The sequence below is a fragment of the Orbicella franksi genome, chromosome 11 (genome assembly GCF_964199315.1).
Source record: "Orbicella franksi chromosome 11, jaOrbFran1.1, whole genome shotgun sequence".
Taxonomy (NCBI): domain Eukaryota; kingdom Metazoa; phylum Cnidaria; class Anthozoa; order Scleractinia; family Merulinidae; genus Orbicella; species Orbicella franksi.
The window spans coordinates 8,316,648-8,339,060 of record NC_138155.1 but is presented as its reverse complement, the minus strand read 5'-3'; the positions used below and the strand labels follow the sequence as shown (position 1 = coordinate 8,339,060).

The window sequence follows — 22,413 nt, the reverse complement described above, 5'->3', positions numbered from 1 at the left end:
GTTAAACAAAGTGAGATATTGAAGCTATATCTCTTGGTAATTTCATCATTCATACCAAACAACTACCTGGTGGATCCGCCATCTTGGAATTCCTCGTCGTTAAAAAAAAAAAAAAAAAAAACAATGGATAAAATAGTACTATAATACATAAAGGTTACTCAAAACAGTTCCCAACAGTATCCAATACTCCATGGGTAATTGTAGCCACTCTTTATTGATTGCTCTTGCAATCATGGTATTAAAAAAAAAAAAAAGAAAAAAAAAAGAAAAACATTGGTGAACGCATTAAATATTTGAAAATTTAAGGAGCCTCTGACAATATGTGAAGAAATTTTCAGGTTTTGCTAAAAGTTGTGTCATACTGCTAATCAAATTTGATAATATGAAAAAAAAAGTCTTAGTTCCGTTTTTAAAATATAGGTAATTAAAGCTAAAATTAAGAGTAGTTATAACAGGTCATACAATTGCTTTGGTAACCTATTGTGTAACAAACATGATAACAAAGTTCATCAATGATTAGGTAATTTTTGGATACTATGATTGTAGCATCAGCTGGTAAAGAGTGGCAATAGTGACACAATATCTACGTACTGGAAAGCGTTGGAAACAGTTTTGAGCCACCTTAATCCCCAATATACAGTACTGTAATATACGCCGATAGAGTACTAAAAGGTACCAAGGACAATGCAAATCACATTCAGATCGAAGGCATTGTACATTTAGGTTGAGAAACACCACAACTGTCTGATCGTGATCTTCACTGCTTGCCTTACTTCCTTCATCTTCCAGCAGTACAGAAATGGGTTTAGAGATGAGTTGAGCAATGCAAGAGATAGTGCTGGTTCTAACAAAAGTTCAATTAATCGTGCGCGCGTTTCCTTGCTGTTAGATATTGTAGCTACGATAGCATATGGAAGATAACAAACTGCTAATGCAATCTGTACCCATAGTGCACTAGACACTGTCTTTTTGTATCATTCTACGTTCAGCGAAGTTCCTCCTCCGTTTGTTTCTCCTTGGTAGGTATTTTCTTGTACCTGTGCTTGGCGATTTCGTAGCGTGAGGTAGATTTTCGTATAGCAGACAATCGACGTTACTATGGAGAATAACATCATTGTACTGATGATGGACATGGCAATACGACGGTTGAAAAAGAACATCATTGCGACACCAAGAGAAAATAGCCAAGCTGCGGCGACAAAAATCAACGCGCGTCTTAACGTTACGACTTGTCTGTATCTTAACCCCGAGAGAAGAGCGAGAAGTCTGCATGTCAACACTTATTGCAGTCAGTGTAAACAGAGATACTCCCCCAAAAATTACTGCCAAGATTTTAGAAAGCATGAAAAGATAGTAACAGCTTTTGGAGTCTTTTGGCGACGCCCAAAGGGCGGTATTTACAGGCTGCGTAATGAGGCCCACACAGAAGATCCGTGGTTGTTAGGGAACCCAGCAAAAGTTTTGATAGCGAGTGAAGAGATGACACCTTTTAAAGAGCAGTAATGATCAGAACATTCCCCAAAACTGCAATTATAGCAAGCGTGCTGTTGACTGTGGAATACAAAATATTTTGATGTGTGCCATGGAGGCCTGTGCTACACAGACTTGTGTAGTTGCCATCTTCAGTTACGTTCAAAGTCGCCATTTCTCTCTCTCTGTCTCTCTCTGTCTCTCTCTGTCTCTCTGTCTCTCTCTGTCTCTGTCTCTCTCTGTCTCTCTGTCTCTGTCTCTCTGTCTCTCTCTGTCTCTCTCTGTCTCTCTCTGTCTCTCTGTCTCTCTGTCTCTGTCTCTCTCTGTCTCTCTGTCTCTGTCTCTGTCTCTGTCTCTGTCTCTCTCTGTCTCTCTGTCTGTCTGTCTGTCTGTCTGTCTGTCTGTCTGTCTCTCTCTCTCTCTCTCTCTCTCTCTCCCACAGTCTGTTGCGGTGGCGTTTCCAATACTCCAGTAATGTGTCGTTCAGAGCGTGATAACACTGGCTTAGCTTACCCATAAATCTTTTGAGTGAGCTTCCGTCTATATTTAAGAAATGGTAAGCGTGCAGCGTGCAACTATCGAGTTATATATGCATGTGGGAGGCTGCTAAGCACGAGGGAAGCGTAAGAGTCGCACGAGGCGATTGCCGAGTGTGACTCTAGCTTCTTGAGTGCTTAGCAAACCTCCCAAGTGCATACACAACTCGATAGTTTCACACTGCACGCTTACCAGTTCTTTTATGAAATTGAGACTTTTGAGACTTTTGAGTATATATTGAATACCGTCCGGCTTACATGAAGTCAAAAACGCGATAAACCGCGCGAAAATGTTCATTCAAAAATAATGCAAAGCGACACATCAAAATATTTCTTGGATCGCGGCGAGTTTATAGTTTGCCTTTTCTCGATCTCGGGAAAACAAACAACTTCAAACTGCTCGTTAACCTAAATATCAAGCTGACAACAAACGAAAGTTACATTCGGTAAAAGTGTTTCTCAAACGTTAGTCAAGCTTAAATCTGGATCAGTTTTCCGAAGAATTGAAAACCAACTACACATGGTTGAACCTTTTGGTTGCTGAGCTCTCTGTCCTTGATGGCCTCTCCGGCAAAAGAAAAGAACAATATGGAACCAGACATTTCTTAAAAGAAAGCGTGGAGAAGAAAGCGAACAAACACCCCTGTCTTTGAGCTGTTTGAGATGCTCTTATTCAGTAGCAGGTTTGTGGGTTTCGTTTTCCTTTCCATTTCGTTTTAAATTGATGAGTTGCGCGTCTGAAGTTGAACACATGAATGGCTTTCTTTCTTTCGTTATTTGGTAAAATAAGCTTAAATGAATAGAAGACTGAGTCTTAAAGGAAATTGTCAAAAATGTAAGTTTATATTTATGCACAATGCAATTGCTCCTTCGAGCGGCTGTTTCTTCAATTTCAAGAGTTCAATTTACGATCGAGCGAGTCGAGCGATCGAGCAAAACTGTAACCAAGGGAAATAATTCATCTGCAGAGGCTACCAATATTTGATAAAAATTCCTTTATTAAAGCTCAGAAAAACTATTATCTTTAAAATTTTTAGAACAGAAGGATTTCGTAAGCAAGACTTATAACAGAAATTTGACTCTCTTGTACAAGTTTTGCTCGCCGAAAGCATTTAAATGGCTTTGGACCACAGAACAGTTTTACAATGAAAGCTTGTATTGAATTTTATTGTCGCCAAATCGCTGAAAAATTCTCTCTAAAACTCCCGCTATACATTACTAACCTCGAAAGGTTGATACAGACCAGTTTGTTGTTTTTTTTTGGTCTGTCTCCGAGTGCCGAGTGCCTTTGTTCAACCAGCTGATTCAACTCCCTCTCGCTTAAATTAGCAAATCTCTTAGGTGGAGGCCCGTCAAGAAACTTGAGCTCCAAATTTCGTAACCCACAGGAATAATCTTTCTCATATCCGGAAGAATGATTAAATCTTTCCATATTTTAGGAGTTTAAAAAAAGGAATCATGTTTTAAAAACATCGATGAAAAAAATTGCCGAGAAAAAGTACAAATAAACAAACTGACGTGAGCGTGCAACCCACGGGCAAATGGATCGAGCGTATTAGCCAATCAGAACGCGTGCTACGCTAAAGCTATGTTATAAAAATTGGTTGGCAAATCATTCCAAAATTTTGCTCCGGTAAATGCAAAACTTTTGTAAAATCTGTGCGACTCTTGGGGAGCGCAAGATTCGTTTCGGAAGATCGCAGTCCATTTTCGTCAGGTACGTGAGTGTAAAACGTAGCAAACGAATTTCGCAACCAAAAACACTTACATGATCTTATTTTCAAAAAGAAAATGAAACTTGGACGTATTCACGCAGGTGTATAAATGCATCAACGTATATTGACTTAGGGCTACAGGTACGTGATAGTTCATGTGTGGTCCACTTATGCCAGAGAACCTACTAATACTTTCTCCGAACAATAGCAATTCCTAGGCGCAAACTCAAAATAAAAGCTTTATGAATTGCCTCAAATATCGCCCACGGCCGTATTTTTACTATTGAAACCATTTTTGTATTGTATTCATGGAAGTCTAATATTACATAATGACAATTTATCGGGCAATCTTTCAGGAAATATGCGCAATATTTTGAGGTTTAGACTATTAAGGCGTGGAATGCTTATTATTGTATTACTATATCGCCACTTCTTTTTTTTTTCAGTATGACTGACGCAAAGACATTTTTCTTTAACTTGAATATTTAAAAACAAAAATAAATAGGGCTTTTTTGCCCTTAGCCGAGGATGTTTACCTTAGATGTATATACCCCCATTGGGCTCGTTAATTCAAGTTGGCTATCAAAGAACACCAATACGATTACAAGGAAGTCACAAGGTTTATCTCTAATTTTCGAAAAATTACAATTTGACCCATATACCACTCATCAGAAAAGGTGGAGTAAAAATATCCCAGTGTATTTCTGCGCCGCAATACCAGTTTACCTAGGAAAAACATTGAGAGAAGTTTGGAAATCATGGGATAGTCAATATCGCAAAAAAAAAAAAAGTCTGCATGCGAGCCAAGTGGCCCATCGCCGCGCCTCCCCAGTCAATATCGTAATACTTTTTTAATTCTTGTTTTCACTGTTTGACTCGTCTTGCAGGCTCGCCAAACTGCCAGCGATACCAGTCACTGACTTGACAGGAAAAAAATTATCCCTTCTGGAGACTGATGTTCAGAAACGTCTTGTACTTGTGGAGGCGACACAAACGTGATTTACCCCTACCCCGGGTATACGTGCATATATACTGTGTGACTCGTCTTACAGGCTCGCCAAATTGTAACAAAAACTCAGCGATACGATTCACTAACCCGACCCTTTCGGAAAATAACATGCGGCAACATCCATGATCGCAGAGGCGAAAAGAAACATGATTTACCCCGAGAATACATCTGCTCTGTACCGAGTATCTTATCAACAATAAAACTATGAGCTATTACTACATGGCTTTCAATGTACTCACCTTGCAGTTTAGTAGTCAGAGCGCTTTTCTCTCGCTTTCCTTCATACATTATTATCACGACTTGCTTTGTTTACCGAAACACCTGCTAAAGCTTTTTTTTTTCTTTTTATTTATTTTTCTGATGCTTTTGCCGATATGCGCAGACGCAGTAAAAAGTGCTGATAATTAGCGCCTTGTGTTGGGACTATTTTCCAACAACAGCACGTTATTGCGCCTACATATGTTGATTATGTCTTAATACAGGGACAGGGGCTGTAATATCTCTTTCTTTTATTTTTCTTTCCACAATTTCAAGGATTTCGCCCATAGTTCAGGCCCGTTCTACCGGATCGGCGCTGGTATTAATAAATTTTGCTGTCTTTTTGTATATAGAAATTATGAATATGTAAGTTGCCTAAAAATGTAATTTTGAATACCGAAAACTCCTGAGACACTGCATGCATGCAGCTACCAGCGAAGAATAGTATTGTAATAGTAATATCATTAGCCGAAAGCCGAAGGCGAAGGCTGAGGCTGATAACCCTTGCCGAGACCTTAATTATTCTGGATATCACGAAAACCGAATCCAATAATTGTTTAATTACACATTGAACGAAAAAAATGAAAGTCATGTTTTTGCTTCTTCACTGACGGCAAGCAACACAAAGCGCGCGGACTTGACAGGATTACCCTTAGAAATCATGTACCGCGGTCCTTTATGACACGATTACCCGTGACCTTGAGTGTCCTTGACATGATTATTGTATAATCTGCAGCTATGACGTTACAGACGCTGATTTCGAAAATTCACTACACGCTTTCGGCAATTCAGAAAAGAGATAGTGAGTTCAATGTATAATAATGTTTATTAACTGCCAACTCCAAAATTACCAACTTAACAAATCACTGAAACTAAATAAGTAGAAACAAATATTGTGATCAGTGGTGACTTTAGAAAACAACCATATTTTCTTTTCTCAGGACAATTATTCCAAACGATTGACTACCTATTTTTGACTAACCTTAGTACTAGATATTAAGTAGACCATACTTTATTGCAAGTCGGTTGATCACTGGAGGGTCCAGAGGAAATACGCTCTGTTCCTAAATGTATTGGCCGCTAATGTTTAAATTGTCAGAAAGAAGCTCATACGAATATATTCCTTAAATCATATTTGTTTTCTCACACTTCGCAAATGATATTAATTTTCATCTCCATTGATAATCCCTACTATTTTCTTCGCAAGCATCTGAGCGGGCCGGAATCCTAAATCCTCGAATTCGATTGGCTAATCATACGCAGATGACTGGTCCAGCTTTTTACGATACGGCCCACGGGCCGGAGTTTTTCCCCGCTGTCTAAATTTCGCTCCTAAAAGTTAGCGGTAATCGTCAATCTTTTGTCTTTTTTACATATCTAGCGACGATTAGTCAACGCAAGTTTCTCTCTGTTCACTTTAAAATGGCAAGGAAAGTCACTGTAAGTAAATTCAATTGAGTGTTTTGAAGTTGTGAGAGTTTGCTGGGTTGTTTGTAGCTTGGCGCTGTAATGGCGCGCAATCCTGTGTTTCTCTCGCCGTAGAATTTTAGTCAATTTCAGTCGAGTTTACCTATCTGATCGTTGCTGTATTTAGGAGAATTTCCTCGCTTTCTGCCATTCAATTTACGGTAGAAAAGTCTGAGTTTAAGTGGTTTTAAAAGCAACGACTGACAGAAATTGTTTTTGTAGTAAAACTTCAAACTTCGCACGAAATTTCACACCGCAAAAACAATTTTGGAGAACTTAGCTGGTGAAATTTATGGAACTAACATAAAACAGTTCGGAAAAATCTGTTCACCATCTTTCTTCGTCTGCTAGTTGAGTTACTCGCTCGTTGCCAAGATTTTTTACAAATCGTTAGTAGAGGGAGCGCAAGCCGATTCAATGACAGGAGTTACGTAAACAAACCCATTTGTAATCTGTAAAACCAATTTACTGCAGGAAAAAAAATAAAATAAAATAAAATAAACATGTTATTTGCCGCCTTATAGAAAACCCCGGGCTTCAAAATGCTGCTCTCGGCCTGCGGCGCGCCTCGGGCAGCATTTTCAAGACATCGTTCATAGTTTTTCAATATACGGACCGACCCTAAGCCGGCAAATAACATATATATATATATATATAGGCAATTGTGGAAAACGAGGACGGACAACTTCGAGCGAAAAAAAATCTAAGAAATCTAAAAAAAAAAAAGTTTAAAAATTTAATAAAAATAAACGTTTCGGTCAAAGACCTTCATCAGTTGCAGTGCAAGTGAATAATAAATTACAATAACCTTAAATAAGTTTACAGTATAAAAAATGACATCATATTACAAAGATGATTACATAACAGGGCGTGGTAACACATGAAAACGAAAAAATTAACCAATGATAAACAATCGGTGATTACTAAGCGAGATACTATGACAATGCGGTACAAAACTCAAAAGACACAAACCAAATAAGAATAAATAATCGAATATAATACAAATAAGATTAATATCAAAAAAGTAACGCGATTCGTCGAGTCAGCCGAAAGTGTGAAGGGACCCGCGTGTAAAATATTCAATGTTCAAAAAAGGCGGTCCCAAAATCCCCAAACAAAGCCCTTGAAACTATGCCGCGGCAAGGCACAACAGGCGCCCTAAACAGGGCCCTTAAACAACAATAATGTACTAAATTCCCCGATGGGGGCCCCTGAGAAAACCTAGCGCTAACAAAGCTAACAAGATCCAAGGTCAGGGCCTTTGAACACCTGAACTAAGATAACCGCCAAATTTGCAAGTTATTTTTGCGCTAATTGTAGTTTATTCTTTTTTTCGAGTGGAATTCCTGATGTTTGTTCAAGCCAAAAGGTGCCAGAGAGAACAACTGTGCACTCCAATATGCCTCTTTAGTGATTAAAAGCTTTTCGATGTTACTTGTATTGTTTGCATTTATCTGCACTTGATCAATACACTGGAAAGAAAAGTCGTTTAAGTCGTGCGGTGTTCTGTTGAAATGCACCGCTACCTCACAAGTCTTTTTCTTGGTCAGCATAGCAGACTTGTGGTTGCGAAATCTAACTCTAAAATCTGTTGTTGTAGAGCCAATGTATTGTAAGTTACATTTCTTACACGAAGCCAAATAAATGACATTTTTTGAATCACAGGAAAGTTTCAATCGTATCTTATAGCTCTTGCCTGTTTGAAAACTTTGGAAAGAATTTGATTCAACAAAGTAGCTGCGACAGAGATCACATCTTGTTCTTTTGCATTTAAAGCAACCCTTAACCTCAACAACCTCTTCAACCTTAGTGTTAGAGCCATAACGAGATGGCGCTAACAACTCCTTAAGGTTTTTAGATCTTCGAAAAGAGGCTATGATGGAATTTGGCGGAAAAAATTCTTTTAATTTGGGGTTGGATTCCAAAATACCTAGGTGTTTTCTGATGATGCGACCAACATCAGGTAAATTTGGATTAAATGTTGTTACAAATGGAAACAATTTCTTCTCCGCTTTGGCACGAGTTCTAAGTAAGTCAGTTCTAGATGTAGTTAAGGCTTTAGAAAATTGATCTTCCACTAGTTTTGTGGGATAACCCTGATTGACTAGATAACCCTTGTATTCAGTTGTTCTCTCGGCAAGAAATGCTTGTTCAGAGCAGTTTCTCTGTAACCTAGTTGCTATGCCATAAGGGATAGCCTTGAATACGTGTTTGGGGTGAGCACTTGATGGTGGAAGATACAAGTGGCTATCAGTTGGCTTTGAATAAACGTCTGTCTGGATGAAACCCCCGATGAGATGTAAAGTTAAATCTAGCACGTGAAGCTCGCGTTCAGAAAAAACTAATTCAAATTTAATGGTAGGATATAGGGAATTTATAAAGTCAGTAAACTCATGCAGTGCAGGAAGGCCTTGTTGCCAGAGATCAAAAACATCGTCACGGTATCGCCACCATAAAGTCGGCTTTATGGGGCCAGAAAATTTAGCTTGATAATCTATTTCCCCCATGGCAAGATCCGCGTAACTACAGGCGTTCTTTGGGCCCATGGCTGTGCCATGAATTTGTAGGAAAAAGTTTTCCTTAAAAACCGAGTGATTACTCTTCAAACAAATTTCTACTGCTTCTAAGATGCAATTAGTGGATGGAAGCTGGTTTTCTCTGGCATTCAGTGCCTTCTTTACTGCAGTAAGACCGAGTTGATTATCTATGTTAGGGAACATTGACACAACATCCCAAGAAACTAAAAGGGTGCCTTCGGGAAAAGGGCCACTCCTGTTAAGATCCTCAATTCTATTAAGTAAATCGGTCGTATTTTTCGCTCGAAGTTGTCCGTCCTCGTTTTCCACAATTGCCTACAAATTTCATTACTCGAGGTTTGGACTACGAATCCTTTTGGATCCTTCTGGCGCGTGGCATCCCTGTTGGCTCGAAGCATCTTAACTTTTTATATATATATATATATATATACGGAATATTGTTTTACATAGATTATCTATGAGCCATGTTTCCGTAAAGTCTGTAAGTTTCCGACTCGGGTCAACCTAAAAGCATCAAACTTAATCAAATGACAAAACTCAGCGTTATCTTTTCTGTAGTGATGTAAGTGATCGATTGATTTAAGTTTAATAAATACTTTTAGCCAAGTCTAAGAGCAGAACACCTGGGTCGGCTTGTTCAAAGCCCAATTAATCTATGCTAGGACAAGCGAGAGTTTTGATTTCAATTTTGTAACTGTACTGTAAGGTTTCCTGTTTATATCGTTTGGCCTTCTGTATTGGGTCTAAGTGTACTTTGCGAGTAGTCTCGAACTGTACAAAACATAAGCAATGAAAAGTATTTGCATACAAGAAAAAAATATTCTTCCGTTAACTTTTAATCCTGGGTTAGCGTTGAACGGCTTCCGAACAACCCGGTACTGATTACAACAAGTTAACTTGAAATGAGCCCGCGATCCGATCAAGAACCAGCACTTGGTCAGCAGTCGAATCGTGTGTCGAAAAACACATGACCACGACAAGCTCTAGACTTGAGTCCGCGACATGATCACGTGTCACTGGTCAGCATATAAATTGTTACGATAGGTGTCAGTGGACCCTAACATAGATGTCCAATATCAAAGAAGTCCGCTCAAAACCAGGGCTGCGTGTCTCTGTCAACCTATTAGCTGGAGAATGGCCGCCTTATCGCGCAACTCCGCAGCCGCCGCCGTCATCGCCGTCGTCGTCGCGCGTACACGTTCACGATCAATACCTCTAGCTATGACAACCATGAGGAAATCCGTTATTGGGTTTTCTTTTTTTTTTTTTAATTTGAGTATGGGTTTCCGGATCCCTGGCGTCCCTTTGGGGCCGCCTGAACTCCGCTAAAACTCTTCCCATGCTCCTTGCGCAACTCCGATTTTTACGATAACTGCAGAAATTCTGACGCGCTCATTGGCTAATTTTTATTGTCAACAAGCGAACAGACACATGAATTTATAATTTATGGGATGCGTCAACGAGCAAGAGCGGACAATTTGACAATTTGTTATCGTAAATTGTTGTCAGTTTTTAATGCGTCTATCCTGTTATTGACGATGAGTTTCGTCAAAATAACATTATCAAAATAGTCTGCGGATTCACTCGGCTATCGCCTCGTGGATCCACAGGTACTTTGACAACGTTATGACGAAATTCCTGGTCAATAACAGGACAGACGAATGAAAAACTGACTTCAATTTGTTAAATAGTGCGACACCTATATAGCACTAAGCACTAAGCGCCGAGGCCCGGACATACCGATGACAATGTAAATGATCTTTAGATCCAGGTACATTGTACAGTGTTGTGTATTAGGATCCGGAGTACTACTATAGAGTACGCAATGAATCGTGACAAGTGCTCTACACAACTGCTTTATTAGAACTGAACAACACTAATTTATGTACAATGATATAATGGTATAACCACGTGATTCCAGTTTAGGGTGTGCGACATAACGATTGCAAGATTACAGACTATCTAATAAATAAGGTATCCGTACGAAAAGATACTAAACAGTTAAGCAATGATGATGATGATGATGATGATGATGATGATGGTGATGACATTATTTAACCAGGGAACACAATTCGCCAAGGAAGCCCTATGTAGAAAATTAAATTACAAACTAAATACACAGAACTAACACGGTAAAATTATACAATACCACAAAGAAATCTTGAGCTATACAAAAGGGTCTAGCTAGTTTTAAAAATATGTGAACATTTCACTCTTCTTATACTAGGTTCTAAGTCATTATATTCCCTTATGGCATGAAAAACAAATCTCTGTTTATACCAATTGGGACGCACCTTAGGATAATGGAAATTGTCCTTATTGCGTGTATTATAAGTATGATGGGAACTTGAAGTTTTGACTGAAAAATTAAAATTAATTTCACCATTTAAGCATTTGAATTCAGATACCAATCCCCCCCCCTCCCCGCAACAATATCACCATAGTCGAATAAAGTGACAATTAAGCTATTATAAAGAAATTTCAGAGACACCCCAACTGTCTGATTGTGACTTTCACTCCTTGCCTCACTTCCTTCATCTTCCAGCAGTACAAAAATGGGTTTAGAGATGAGTTGAACAATACAAGAGATATCGTTACCTCCCAAAAAAGGTCAAGGAACTGTGTATGCATTTCTGTGATGGTAGTTATTGCAGTTACGATAATATACGGGAGATAACAAACCACTAATGTAATTTGTACCCATAATGCGCTGGAGACCGTCTTTTTGTACCGTTCTATGTTCAGCGAACTTCTTTCACTGTTCGTTTGTCCTCGGTGGACATTTTCTTGTACCTGTGCTTGGTGATGGCGAAGCTTCAGGTAGATTTTCGTATAACAGAGAATTGACATTAATATGCAGAATGACATCACTATACAAATGATGGATATAGTAATAAGATAGTCGTAAAAGAACATCATCGCAACTCCAAGGCAGAAAAGCCAAAACACGGCAACAAAAATCCACGCACGTCTTAAGGTTACCACTTGTCTGTATCTTAATCCCGACAGTAGAGCGAGAAGCCTGTCTACACTTATTCCAGTCAGTGTTAACAGAGACACTCCTCCAAAAATTACTGCCGTGCTATTAAAAAGCAAGTTAAGATAGTAACAACTCTTGGAGTTTTCTGGTGATGCCAAGAAGACGATATGTATAGGCTGCGTAATGAGGCCCACACAGAGATCAGTGGTTGCTAGGCAACCCAGCAAAAGTTTTGATGGCGGATGAAGTGACGACACCTTCTGAAGAGCAGCAATGATCAAAACATTCCCCAAAATTGCAATTACAGCTAGCGTGCTGCTGACTGTGGAATACACAATCTTTTGATGTGTGCCATGGAGACCTGTGCTACACAGACTTGTGTAGTTTCCATCTCCATTTACTTTCGAAGTCGCCATTTTCGTGTTCTCCCTCTGAGCCGGTAATTTTAGATGTTAATGTTTCTTCAGTTTTGGCACTCCTTTTGTTAAGTCCACAATCTTTCACGAAGACGTTTTCAACACTCTATTCATGCGTCCTGCTGAGCGTAGTAACAGTAGTTTAGCTGTCGTTTGTTGCTCCTGTCGTTGAATTGGAATGATTATTTCCTATTAATAGCTAATAATTGATATTTTCTCTGGAGCAGAGAGTATAGTTCTGGCTTACCCATAAACCTAAGTAGTAAACTTTCTCCCTTTAAACTAGGGCAAATCATTACAAATTTCTGCTCCGGTAAATCATAGTTAATTGAGGGAAGCGGTCAGGAGGACCGGTAAACATCAAAGAAGTAAACATGCATGTTGAGATTTATGTTGGAAGGTCCTTGACTCTGCACATCTCTTTTCTATGCTCGTCGACTTTGCGTGAATTACGTAATCGGAATGCTTCGAATGAGCACATACAACCACTGTTTGTATTTTGTCAGGTTGTGTGGAGGGTCAAATCCCAAAATAGCGCACAAAAACATACAACAAAGAACTTTGCCAGGTTTCCTAACCATTTCCCTCTATTTACTACGGGTAAATACAAAACTGTTTTTGTAAAATTTATGCTTCTTTTGGGGAACACAACATCCAAGTCCATAACCGTGAGAAGACGCGCTAAGTATAAACATTTCAGACAGGTAAGGGGTTGTGAAATGTAAAAAGGGAATTTCGCAGCCGAAGACATGTACGTGTTCTTAGGGCTATAAAGATGCGTGATTATGATTGTGCGATTTCATGTGTGTGGTCCACTTATGCCATAAAGCCTACAAGTACTTTCTCCTAACAATTGATATATATCAGCACATAGGAAAATTAGAAGATTTATCACTTGCATCAAATATTGTTCGGGCGTTTGGCTGAAGATGTTTACCTTAGTTTCCTAAACCAGCTTTAGGCTCGTGAAAACAAGTAGGCTATCAATTGCAAAGTACAATAATACGGTGATGAGGTAGTCACAAGATTTATCTCTAATTTCGAAAAAAATACAATTTGACCCATATACCACTCGACGGAAGAAAGACGCGAAAAGGTCGAGCAAAAAATATCACATGGTATTGCTCCAAGATACCAGTTAACAATGCAAAAATATTGTTGGAAGTCTGGATATCATAGCGTAACGAATATCGTAATACGTTATTTTAAATCCTTATTCTCAATGTTTGAATCGTATTACGGACTCGCCAAACTGCTACAAAAATTCGGCAACACCAGTTACTAACCCGACACGAAGAAAATGCATCAACCCTGATGTTATCAGAAACGTATCCCACTTGTGGAGGCGAAAAAAAAAAAACGTGATTTACCCCCTACCCTTACCTATAAGTCCACGAGCTAATACTGCATGAGTTTCAATGTACTCACCTTTTAGTTTAGCAGTCAGAAATCGTTCCTTCGTTTTCCCTTAAATATTATTTTCGAGGACTTGCTTTGTTGACCAAAACACCTGCTAGAGCTGACTTACTCTGACGCATGTACCGACTTGCGCGAACGCAGTAAATTGCTGATAATTAACGCCTTTTGTTATTGCGTCTACGTATGTTGATTATACTTTTGTTTGTGTATTAGCGGAACCAGCCTTAATAAAGGGACAAGGGCTGTAATAGCTCTTTTATTTTTTTTTCTAAAGTTTCAAAGATTTTGCCCATAGTTCAGGCCCTTTCTACAGGATCGGTGTATTGATAAATATTGTTGTGTTTTTGTTGTATATATAAATTATGAATGTGCAAATTACCTAACAATGTATTATGAATACCCAAAACTCTTAAGACACTGCATGCATGTAGCTACCGTGGTAATATTATGTTTCTAAAAAAAAAAGGGATGTTGCCTCCAATCTGCTGCTGTTATTTTACAGCCGAAATACCTAAACTTTTTACCCCTGTCTATATGCACCCGCTATCGCTGTGCCTTAACTAAAATGAAAATTTCTTTCTTCTAAGCAAAATGCCTTAAAGGCTGATATCCTTGATAAATTTTGAGGTACAATTTGTCTTTATTATTATTATCATTGCCGAGGTGCAATTGGAGTATTTGATGCTCGGTTATATTCAACTGTTTATATTTTAAATGTCTTCCTGTCGTACAAGTATGTTTATTTGTTCTGGAACAAAGAAAGCAAGACACGTGATTCTACTTCTAATTTTATTTACGGGGGTACAGAGAGGTACACAAAATAAGTTGCATTTGTCATCACAAAACTAGTTCGAACATTCTTTTTGGTTCTTCGAGGCTGAGAAAAATACATGTTAAAAAACAAAAAACAAAACAAAAACAAAAACGAAAACAAAAACAAAACTAATTATTCTCAGATGATTAATTTATAACATGTCAATCTTAGAAAAATACAATTACTCATTCATGTCAACTCTGGGTCTCCTGATTGGCCCCCAATCACATATACAAATAATAATAATAATAATAATAATAATAATAATTATTATTATTATTATTATATACCTGAATAAATATTGACTTTATTTTCGGTTGATCTGTCTTTTTGACCTTGAATTTTCTCTTTTAATTTTCAATGCAGCCAAAAGTGACAATTTTTGAATTCTTCTTTTTTGCAGGTTTGTTTTTTCGAAAGAATGTAGGATTGAAAAGGTAATGCAGGAGTCATTCTCCTAGGATTTGAAAGCATTTTGTTTGGTTTATTTAACTTGACACCAACGACCGCCTAATCGCTATTAGGAACCCTACGAGGAACGATTTCGTATGTCGCCTGTTGCAGGAAGCAGTATGCTCATTTTTCTATACCACTCGCGTAGTTATTCCTGTTTTCGACCGTTGACAGTAATGAGACCTCATTAGGAGGGGAGGGGGAGAAGGGACTGAGTATCCTATGGCTCAATAACTGTTGGCCTAAATATCCCGTAGCCGTCAATTCAAATTAAATACAAATTCAATTTTCCTGCTCGATACTTCTTGATATCTGTGCTAAATATTCTATATCATATACTTTATCCTTTAACTCTCAGAAGATTTACTCAAAGAGGCTGAAACTTTCAGTAGCTGCTCGTTCATTCTCTGCTAAAATATTCGTATGTCAATTGTGTGGCGATCATTTTTGACGTTGCCATGGCAACCATCAAATTCCATGTCATATACAAAACATTTGCCTTTGCCTCTTCATTGGGTGCAATCAAGCGAATACGACATCATACACCTTTATTATGTTAATTAATGTATATGATAGCCCAGTTCAACCATGTTTTAATTACTGTAGTGTTGTCTATGGAAACTGTGGCAGTGGTCTCTCTGAAATTTTTCAGAAGCTCCAAAATCGTGCATCCCGTATTTTAATGTGTGCCAATTATGACTCTAATATCGATGAATTGTTCCGGGCACTGGGTTGGTGTAAACTCAAATATCAAAGATTTGAATAAGCTGCTGTTATGATGTGCAAATCTTTAGATGGGAATACCCCTGAGTATCTGAGTGCTAGGCATAACATCATATCGATTTAGGAACACTGAAAATAAATTGGCTTTTCCGCAGCCCCGCACCAATTATTTGAAGGCGAGTTTCGCTTTCAGCGGAGGCAGGTTGTGGAACAGCCGATCCAGTGACCTTCGTGCAGCAACATCTTTGTATGATTTGCATACGTCACCACAGTTTTGAATGAGTTTTAACATGGCATCCTTGTAAAGCAGCTTTTAGTATGTAGTTTAGGTTAGTTAGTTTAGTTAGCGATAATTAGCTGATCTTTTACAATCTTTTCTGAAGGATTTACCGTCTGTAAATAAAGTTACCATTAACATTACTATCAAGTCTGATGAAAAATCAGGTTTTTGAGAGAATTTATTCTGTAGTTTTTTTCCAGTTTTCTTCATCAAATATCACAAATTTATGAATTTATACATTTCATACGAATTCTGGTTTAATTTTGCGTTAATTTTCTTTATTTCTTAACTTTTTTTGAAAAAAGAATAGTAAAATCCAAGATAGCGGGTCAAATGACTCCGTCAAATGTCGGGGGGGGGGAATTCCTCTATCCCCCCTTGTACTAAGGTAGGGGTACGAGTTAGCCTGTACGTCTCAGGGTTCATACCCAGTATGCCCTTACTTTCGTGCCTGAATATTGCGTTTCCGAAAAACTCCGATAGGGCATCAGCAATATATTACATATTATGCTTGTGAAAGGGTTTCTCAGATCAAAGTAAGCAGTCCATCAAATGATGGACTTTATTTACCTTATTTACCTTTGTGATAATGTAATATTGTAATAGTAATAACATTTCTGTAGCGTCGATCCACTAGTTGCCCATAGCAACATCAACTGAGATTATTAGACGTCTAAACATAGAGACGTTACAGTAGCTTGCGCATCTCGAAAAGTTTAGCCTAAATTTTCAAGTTCGTCTTTTGTAATCCGAGTTTATGTCCTCCATCCTTGATCATCTTTGGTCCCTTATAGTTTATTATTAACCCTATGGTGTTTTTCTAAATTAGTAAACTATTATTTGCAGGTTTTCTTCAATTTTAAGGAAATTTTATGCATGGTAAAAATAACTCAATATTCTGTGTCTAAGCTTCTTTAATGCACCCTTTAAAATCGAACAGTCCACGTTATGCTTATTATTTGCCAACTCCAACTACCAATTTAACAAATCACTAAAGGTAAATAAGTTAAAACAAATATTGTGATGAGTGGTGACTTTAGAAAACAATTATATTTTCTTTGCTTAATGGTGCCTCCTTAATCTCTTTTCAAAATTACCCGTTTCTGAGGTGCTATCATTCCAACTGATTGACGAACTATTCTTGACCAGCCTGTGTACTAGATACTGGGTAGACAATGCTTTATTGCGAACCAGTGGATCACTTAAGGGTCCTGAGGAAATACATACCCTTCCTAAATGTATTGGCCCTTAATGGTCATGCGCTGTTAGTTAAAATTGTCAGAAGGAAACTTGTGCGGATATACCCTTAAAGCAGGTGTTTTCTTACCTCTCCGCTACCATTACATCATTTTGTTTGAATCCCTAAAGTTATCCGTTAATCATTATATTGTAGCTAATAATGTTTTCAGGTATATGGGTGGCCTATGTTCCAAGCTTGATGCGTTCTTAAAAAGACATATTTGTACACATTTACCTTAAGCAATAACAAAAGCGAGAAATGGTGTCCGTCACCGCCAGCCTTATTTCCCTGATTTTCCAGCAGTAAATAAAAGGATTTAGGGATGAATTTAAGAAAACGATTACCGTCGTTATTTCCCAACCTAAGTCAATGGATAGCGTATTTCGTTTAGTGATAGCAAATATAGCTATGATGACACCAATAGGAAGGTAACAAGCCACTAACGTCACATTTACCCACAATGCACTGGACACTGACTTTCTGTATCGCGCTATATTTAGAGGAGTAGATCTCTTGGATTGCCATGAGCACCCTCTGTTCGATCGTGTTTGGTGAGCATGGCCCTGTAACTGCGCTTGATGTTTTCGTAATGTGAAATAAATTTTTGTGTAACAGCAAGTTGAGATTATTATACACAGCAATAAGATCGTGCTAACCACAAAATCGCTAATTGAAAAGTTGTAAAAGATTGTGATTACAATGGCAATTATTGAGAGCCATGAAATAACAACAACGACCCAAACTCTCCTCAAAGTTACCAAGTGTTTGTATCGTAGCCCCAATATCAGGGCGAGAAGTCTGTCTATACTAATTGCAGTCAGTGTCAACAGAGATACACCACAAAAAATGAGACCTAAGGTATTATAAAGGACCCAAACATGGTAACAAAGTCTGGACTGTTCTGGAGACATCAGATATGTAACACGAAGAGGCTGTGCTATGAGGCCCACGCAGAGATCGGTGATTGCGAGGCAACCAAACAAAAGCTTTGATGATGGATGAAGGGAAGACGGCTTCTGAAGTGCAATGATGATCAGAATATTCCCCAGTAATGCTGTGATGGAAAGGGGAACATTAAATGCAGAAATGATTATCTTTTGATTTATATCGAGGAGTCTTGTATTGCAAAATGAATCTTGAATCGCTGTCTCGTTCTTATGCACAGTTAGGTTCCCCATCTTCATCGTGTGATGCTCTGAGGTAGGTGCCAAGATTTCTTCCTTCTACATTCAGTTTGTCTTATTCGAGAGGTTAGTTGAATATTTTACCCATCTTGTGCTTTCCTGAGTGTTTATATCAAGCTGTTTCAACAAAAATAAGCCACTTCCTATTTTCTTGAACTTCCTTTAGATTGGCCTGCGGCAATAGTCAGTCTTTCGTGCAACAATCTTTGGTTGGGACGACTTTTCTAATGAATATAAAGCAGTCAGTATGCCTATCGCAATATTAAGTCTAAGGAATAAGTATTAAGAGTTCTACTAAACACCCGGTGAGAATTTATTACCTACAGTGTTAAATAACGGAATTGAAGTTTTCTTGTTTCGAGCATCTACCGACGCAAAAAAAGATGTATGCCAACCCATTAACTTAGTTAAATAGAACGACAAATTAATCTCTAGAGGGCTTTTTTGACTATACGTGAAACACGAAATCGTCACGAAAAGGTCCATCACACAATCGCTTTTTTTAAGTGAATGGTATCAAGCATTGGATGATAAGCGCTGTTAAAATACGACAATTTTGTATTTTATAACAAAATTGCTCTGATATGATATGACGAATTCCTTTTTTTTTTCAGTAAGTACGAAAATTCAACTCCTGAGCTCCCTAGGCAAGGGAACTCGGAACTCCTCGTTTGAAGGTTTATCCGTAACTACTTATCGCAAGTAATCTTGACCATTCGACGTTTTATTGGGCGTGGGAATCGCTTTACGTATTTTACGTTCTGATATGCTTAAAAGGTTTACTGATAGTGAAACATGCGAAGTTTCATGTCCATTAAAAACACTGTCATAATATACTTTTTAATCACATTCATGCTTAAATCCAGCCTATGGTGATAGTTGAAGTGCCTAACTCTCTCGAATCCAAGTTCACATGAATAAGGTATAAAGAGTAAAGACGGTTTTATCTCTCTTCTTTTACAAATGGGAATATTTTATTACTGACGCCCCTTTCTCAAACATACGAAAACGGAATGTACATGTTTGAATGCTTGTCGTAAATATATTGTCATCACATATTTTTTTTCAAGATTCGCCGCGCAACTCCCCCAGACCTGCCATAAATAAATTAAGTGTACTTACTTTTTACAGTTTAGATTTAGAAAAAGAAGAAGATAAAACGTTATTATACCTGTCTAGTTTGGTCTCCTTTTCACAAACTTGTCATGCTTTGGCTCAGCGCTCCTTCTTTACAGCACCAATTCTAATGTTTACAGGTGGCTGTGTTAGTTAGTTCCCATACGCCTCAGTAATTATAGGCACCTTACTGAAGGCCATTTCATCTGTCAGTTAATGCGTTTCCATAATAATAATAATTTAAAAAAAACTAAGATCGATATCTTTGTTAGTTTGTAAAATTTAAACAAATTAAAGCCTCGCTTTAAACTCTGCCTTGTATAAATTCGAAGCAATAATACAGTATATTTTATTTTAGAAAAAAATATCATTATTTGAATGGACGTTTTGCTATGAAACGATGTGTCATTAATTATTTATTATCACCAGCCTCGTGAATTAATGCTGTTAAAAGCTAACAATAACATCAAAGTCACGTATTGCAAAGGCGGAATATTTGCTTTTCATACGTCCTTTCCCAGGAGTTGCACCTTAAAAAAAGTCCAGTCTGATAAAGTAAACTCTAAATTTGACAATCGTGTCACATGAGAAAACATCAAGACTTTTTTCATCTCCAAAGAATCCTTATAGAAAAAGATTCCCTCGAAAGGAAGAGGAGTCTGAGCACAAAGGAATATAAACGTACAAAATTGAATATTAATGATCGGCAGTCGTCATACAACAATCTGTCAACATTATCATTATTACATAAGCTGGTCACGAATTACGAGCGCGGAAGTTTTGTTTCTTATATAAATCTTTTTTTTCGGCTTCCTGAACATCCTTTATTTTCAGAAGTCAATTCTCCAACGATTCAACAACTTACTTTGATCTAACTTTTGAAGTAAGCGCTGTTAAAATACGACAATTTTGTATTTTATAACAAAATTGCTTTGATCATAGCTACTGTAGGATACCCTAAACATAATCATTGTGTAACAAAAGAGAACCTCAGGCCCTTATTTTATCTCCGAAAAGATACCTTTAGAGGTGAAGATTAACAGTTCTATCGCGCAAGACGTTCTTTTTATCGCTATACGCAACTTACTATCTATTCTCTTAAAGATACCGAGTGGCCTAGCAGTGTGCGATTGTTGGCAAAATGAGGGCCACTTTTTTTTTTTACATTTTCGAAGTGCCTGTAAATAGATGAAGTTTTAAACGTTGAGTAGATTTATACGCCTAAAACAATCAGATTATTCGCTTAACTATCACGCGAAAGAAATCGATGGCAAATAATCTAATTACTCGGGCTTCCCTATAAAAACCCGAGTCAGTAAATGCAGGCTGTTCCTTTTCTTAGCCACCAAATGGGACTTCATAAAGACAGGCGTTCCTTTCGGAAAGCGTGGAAACTGGGGATGTGAATTGCAAATTGCGAAAGACGTTATTCGCAGAGCGCTGTGTTATGTAAAGAAAGCGTTGGAACAAATCATGCCTTATAATTTTACTCAATGTGACGGGAACTTCCTCCATAGAGATTAATTATTATTATTTTCATTATCATCATTATCATCGTCATTATTATTATTATTATTATTATTATTATTATTATTATTATGGTTATGGTTATGATTATTGTTATTGTCTCACGTAGAGAGATATCACGCATTTTCCGAAAGGGTGGGTCCATGAATTCTCTATAGCTTCAAAGCTAGCCAAATAAGCAAAGTTCATACTGGCTCTCACGAAGACGTTGGAAAAATCAGGGATCTTCGTCAACAGAGCTTTGAGGGCGAGTAAAACAACACGCAACTGGATAAAGAGAGGATGCCCAACGAAGCAGCTTGAATAGTAGATATCTAAGCTTAACTCTATTTTTAAAATATCGTGACTCTTTTATTTGTTTTTATCGTGTTTAAATATTAGGGTACTTTTTTTAGAGTAAGATTCGATATTGTTATACGAAGTTGATTTTAATTTCTTTCAAAAAGTAATGCTGGCATTCAACTCGAGAAGAAGCAACAAAACTGCCTGATCATGTACTTAACTTCTTGACGTACATCTGTGATCCTCCAGTAATACAGAAATGGATTGAGAGCTGAATTTAAGACAACGAGGGATATCGTTACATTCAAAGCCAAGGAAATTGATGGTGTACATGTATATAATTAGCCAGTAATTCCCGATAAAGCAAATACTATTCCGAATGGTAGATAACAAGCACGCAATGTTGATTGCACACATATTGCACTTGCCACTGACTTTCTGTATCGTGCTATATTCAGTGGAACGCCTTCTCTGTTTGGCTGCCCTCGGTGAATGTGCTGGTCCTGCATGTGAATTTGGTGACGGCGGATTTTTGGATAGATCACCGTGTAACAGACGGTGGAAGTCACCACAGTCAATAATAGTACTATGCAGGTTATCGTTATGGTAACAAGCTCACTATAGAGCTGCTAACAAGCCAACATGCAATAATAAAAACCAAAATTCCTTCGAAGTTACCACTTGTTTGTATCTTAGCCCCAATCTCAGGGCGATAACTCTCTCCACACTTATTGCAGTGAGTGTCAACAGAGATACCCCGGAAAACGTTAAACCAAAGATCCAAGTACTCATTGAAAGATACGAACAGAGCCTGGAATGCTTTGGAGACAGTACATGAACAATGTAAAGAGGAGGCAGAACAATACCTGCGCCAAGATCGGTGCTCACAAGGCAAGAGAAGAGGAGTTTCGATGGAGGACGTAGAGACGATGCCTTCTGAAGAGCAACAATAACCAGAGCATTCCCCAGAAATATTATGATTGCCAG

The 22,413-nt window shown here is 38.0% G+C and overlaps 2 protein-coding genes and 1 long non-coding RNA gene across 3 annotated transcripts; all 3 read right to left on the bottom strand.

The window, feature by feature from the left end:
* Positions 1-252: 252 nt before the first annotated feature.
* On the bottom strand, positions 253-14,009 carry LOC145502424 (melanocortin receptor 5-like). Its single transcript, XM_081481753.1, has 2 exons — positions 11,510-14,009; positions 253-310 (listed from the first exon to the last, which is right to left on the bottom strand). Exons 1-2 carry the CDS (start codon positions 12,386-12,388, stop codon positions 302-304), a joined length of 888 nt encoding a protein of 295 aa, XP_081337879.1. The 5' UTR covers positions 12,389-14,009; the 3' UTR covers positions 253-301.
* On the bottom strand, positions 273-5,028 carry LOC145502470 (uncharacterized). Its single transcript, XR_014051327.1, has 2 exons — positions 4,970-5,028; positions 273-1,096 (listed from the first exon to the last, which is right to left on the bottom strand). It is a non-coding gene; the product is annotated as an uncharacterized LOC145502470 (long non-coding RNA).
* Positions 14,010-16,641: 2,632 nt separating the features above from the next.
* Positions 16,642-18,552, bottom strand: LOC145460406 (adenosine receptor A3-like). Its single transcript, XM_081445186.1, has one exon. The coding sequence runs from the start codon at positions 18,499-18,501 to the stop codon at positions 17,548-17,550; it is 954 nt and encodes a 317-aa protein (XP_081301312.1). The 5' UTR covers positions 18,502-18,552; the 3' UTR covers positions 16,642-17,547.
* Positions 18,553-22,413: the final 3,861 nt, after the last annotated feature.

Bases quoted from the DNA above. Each gene is read 5' to 3' on its own strand.
- LOC145502424 (XM_081481753.1), bottom strand. From the start codon at position 12,388: ATGGCGACTTCGAAAGTAAATGGAGATGGAAACTACACAAGTCTGTGT.
- LOC145460406 (XM_081445186.1), bottom strand. From the start codon at position 18,501: ATGAAGATGGGGAACCTAACTGTGCATAAGAACGAGACAGCGATTCAA.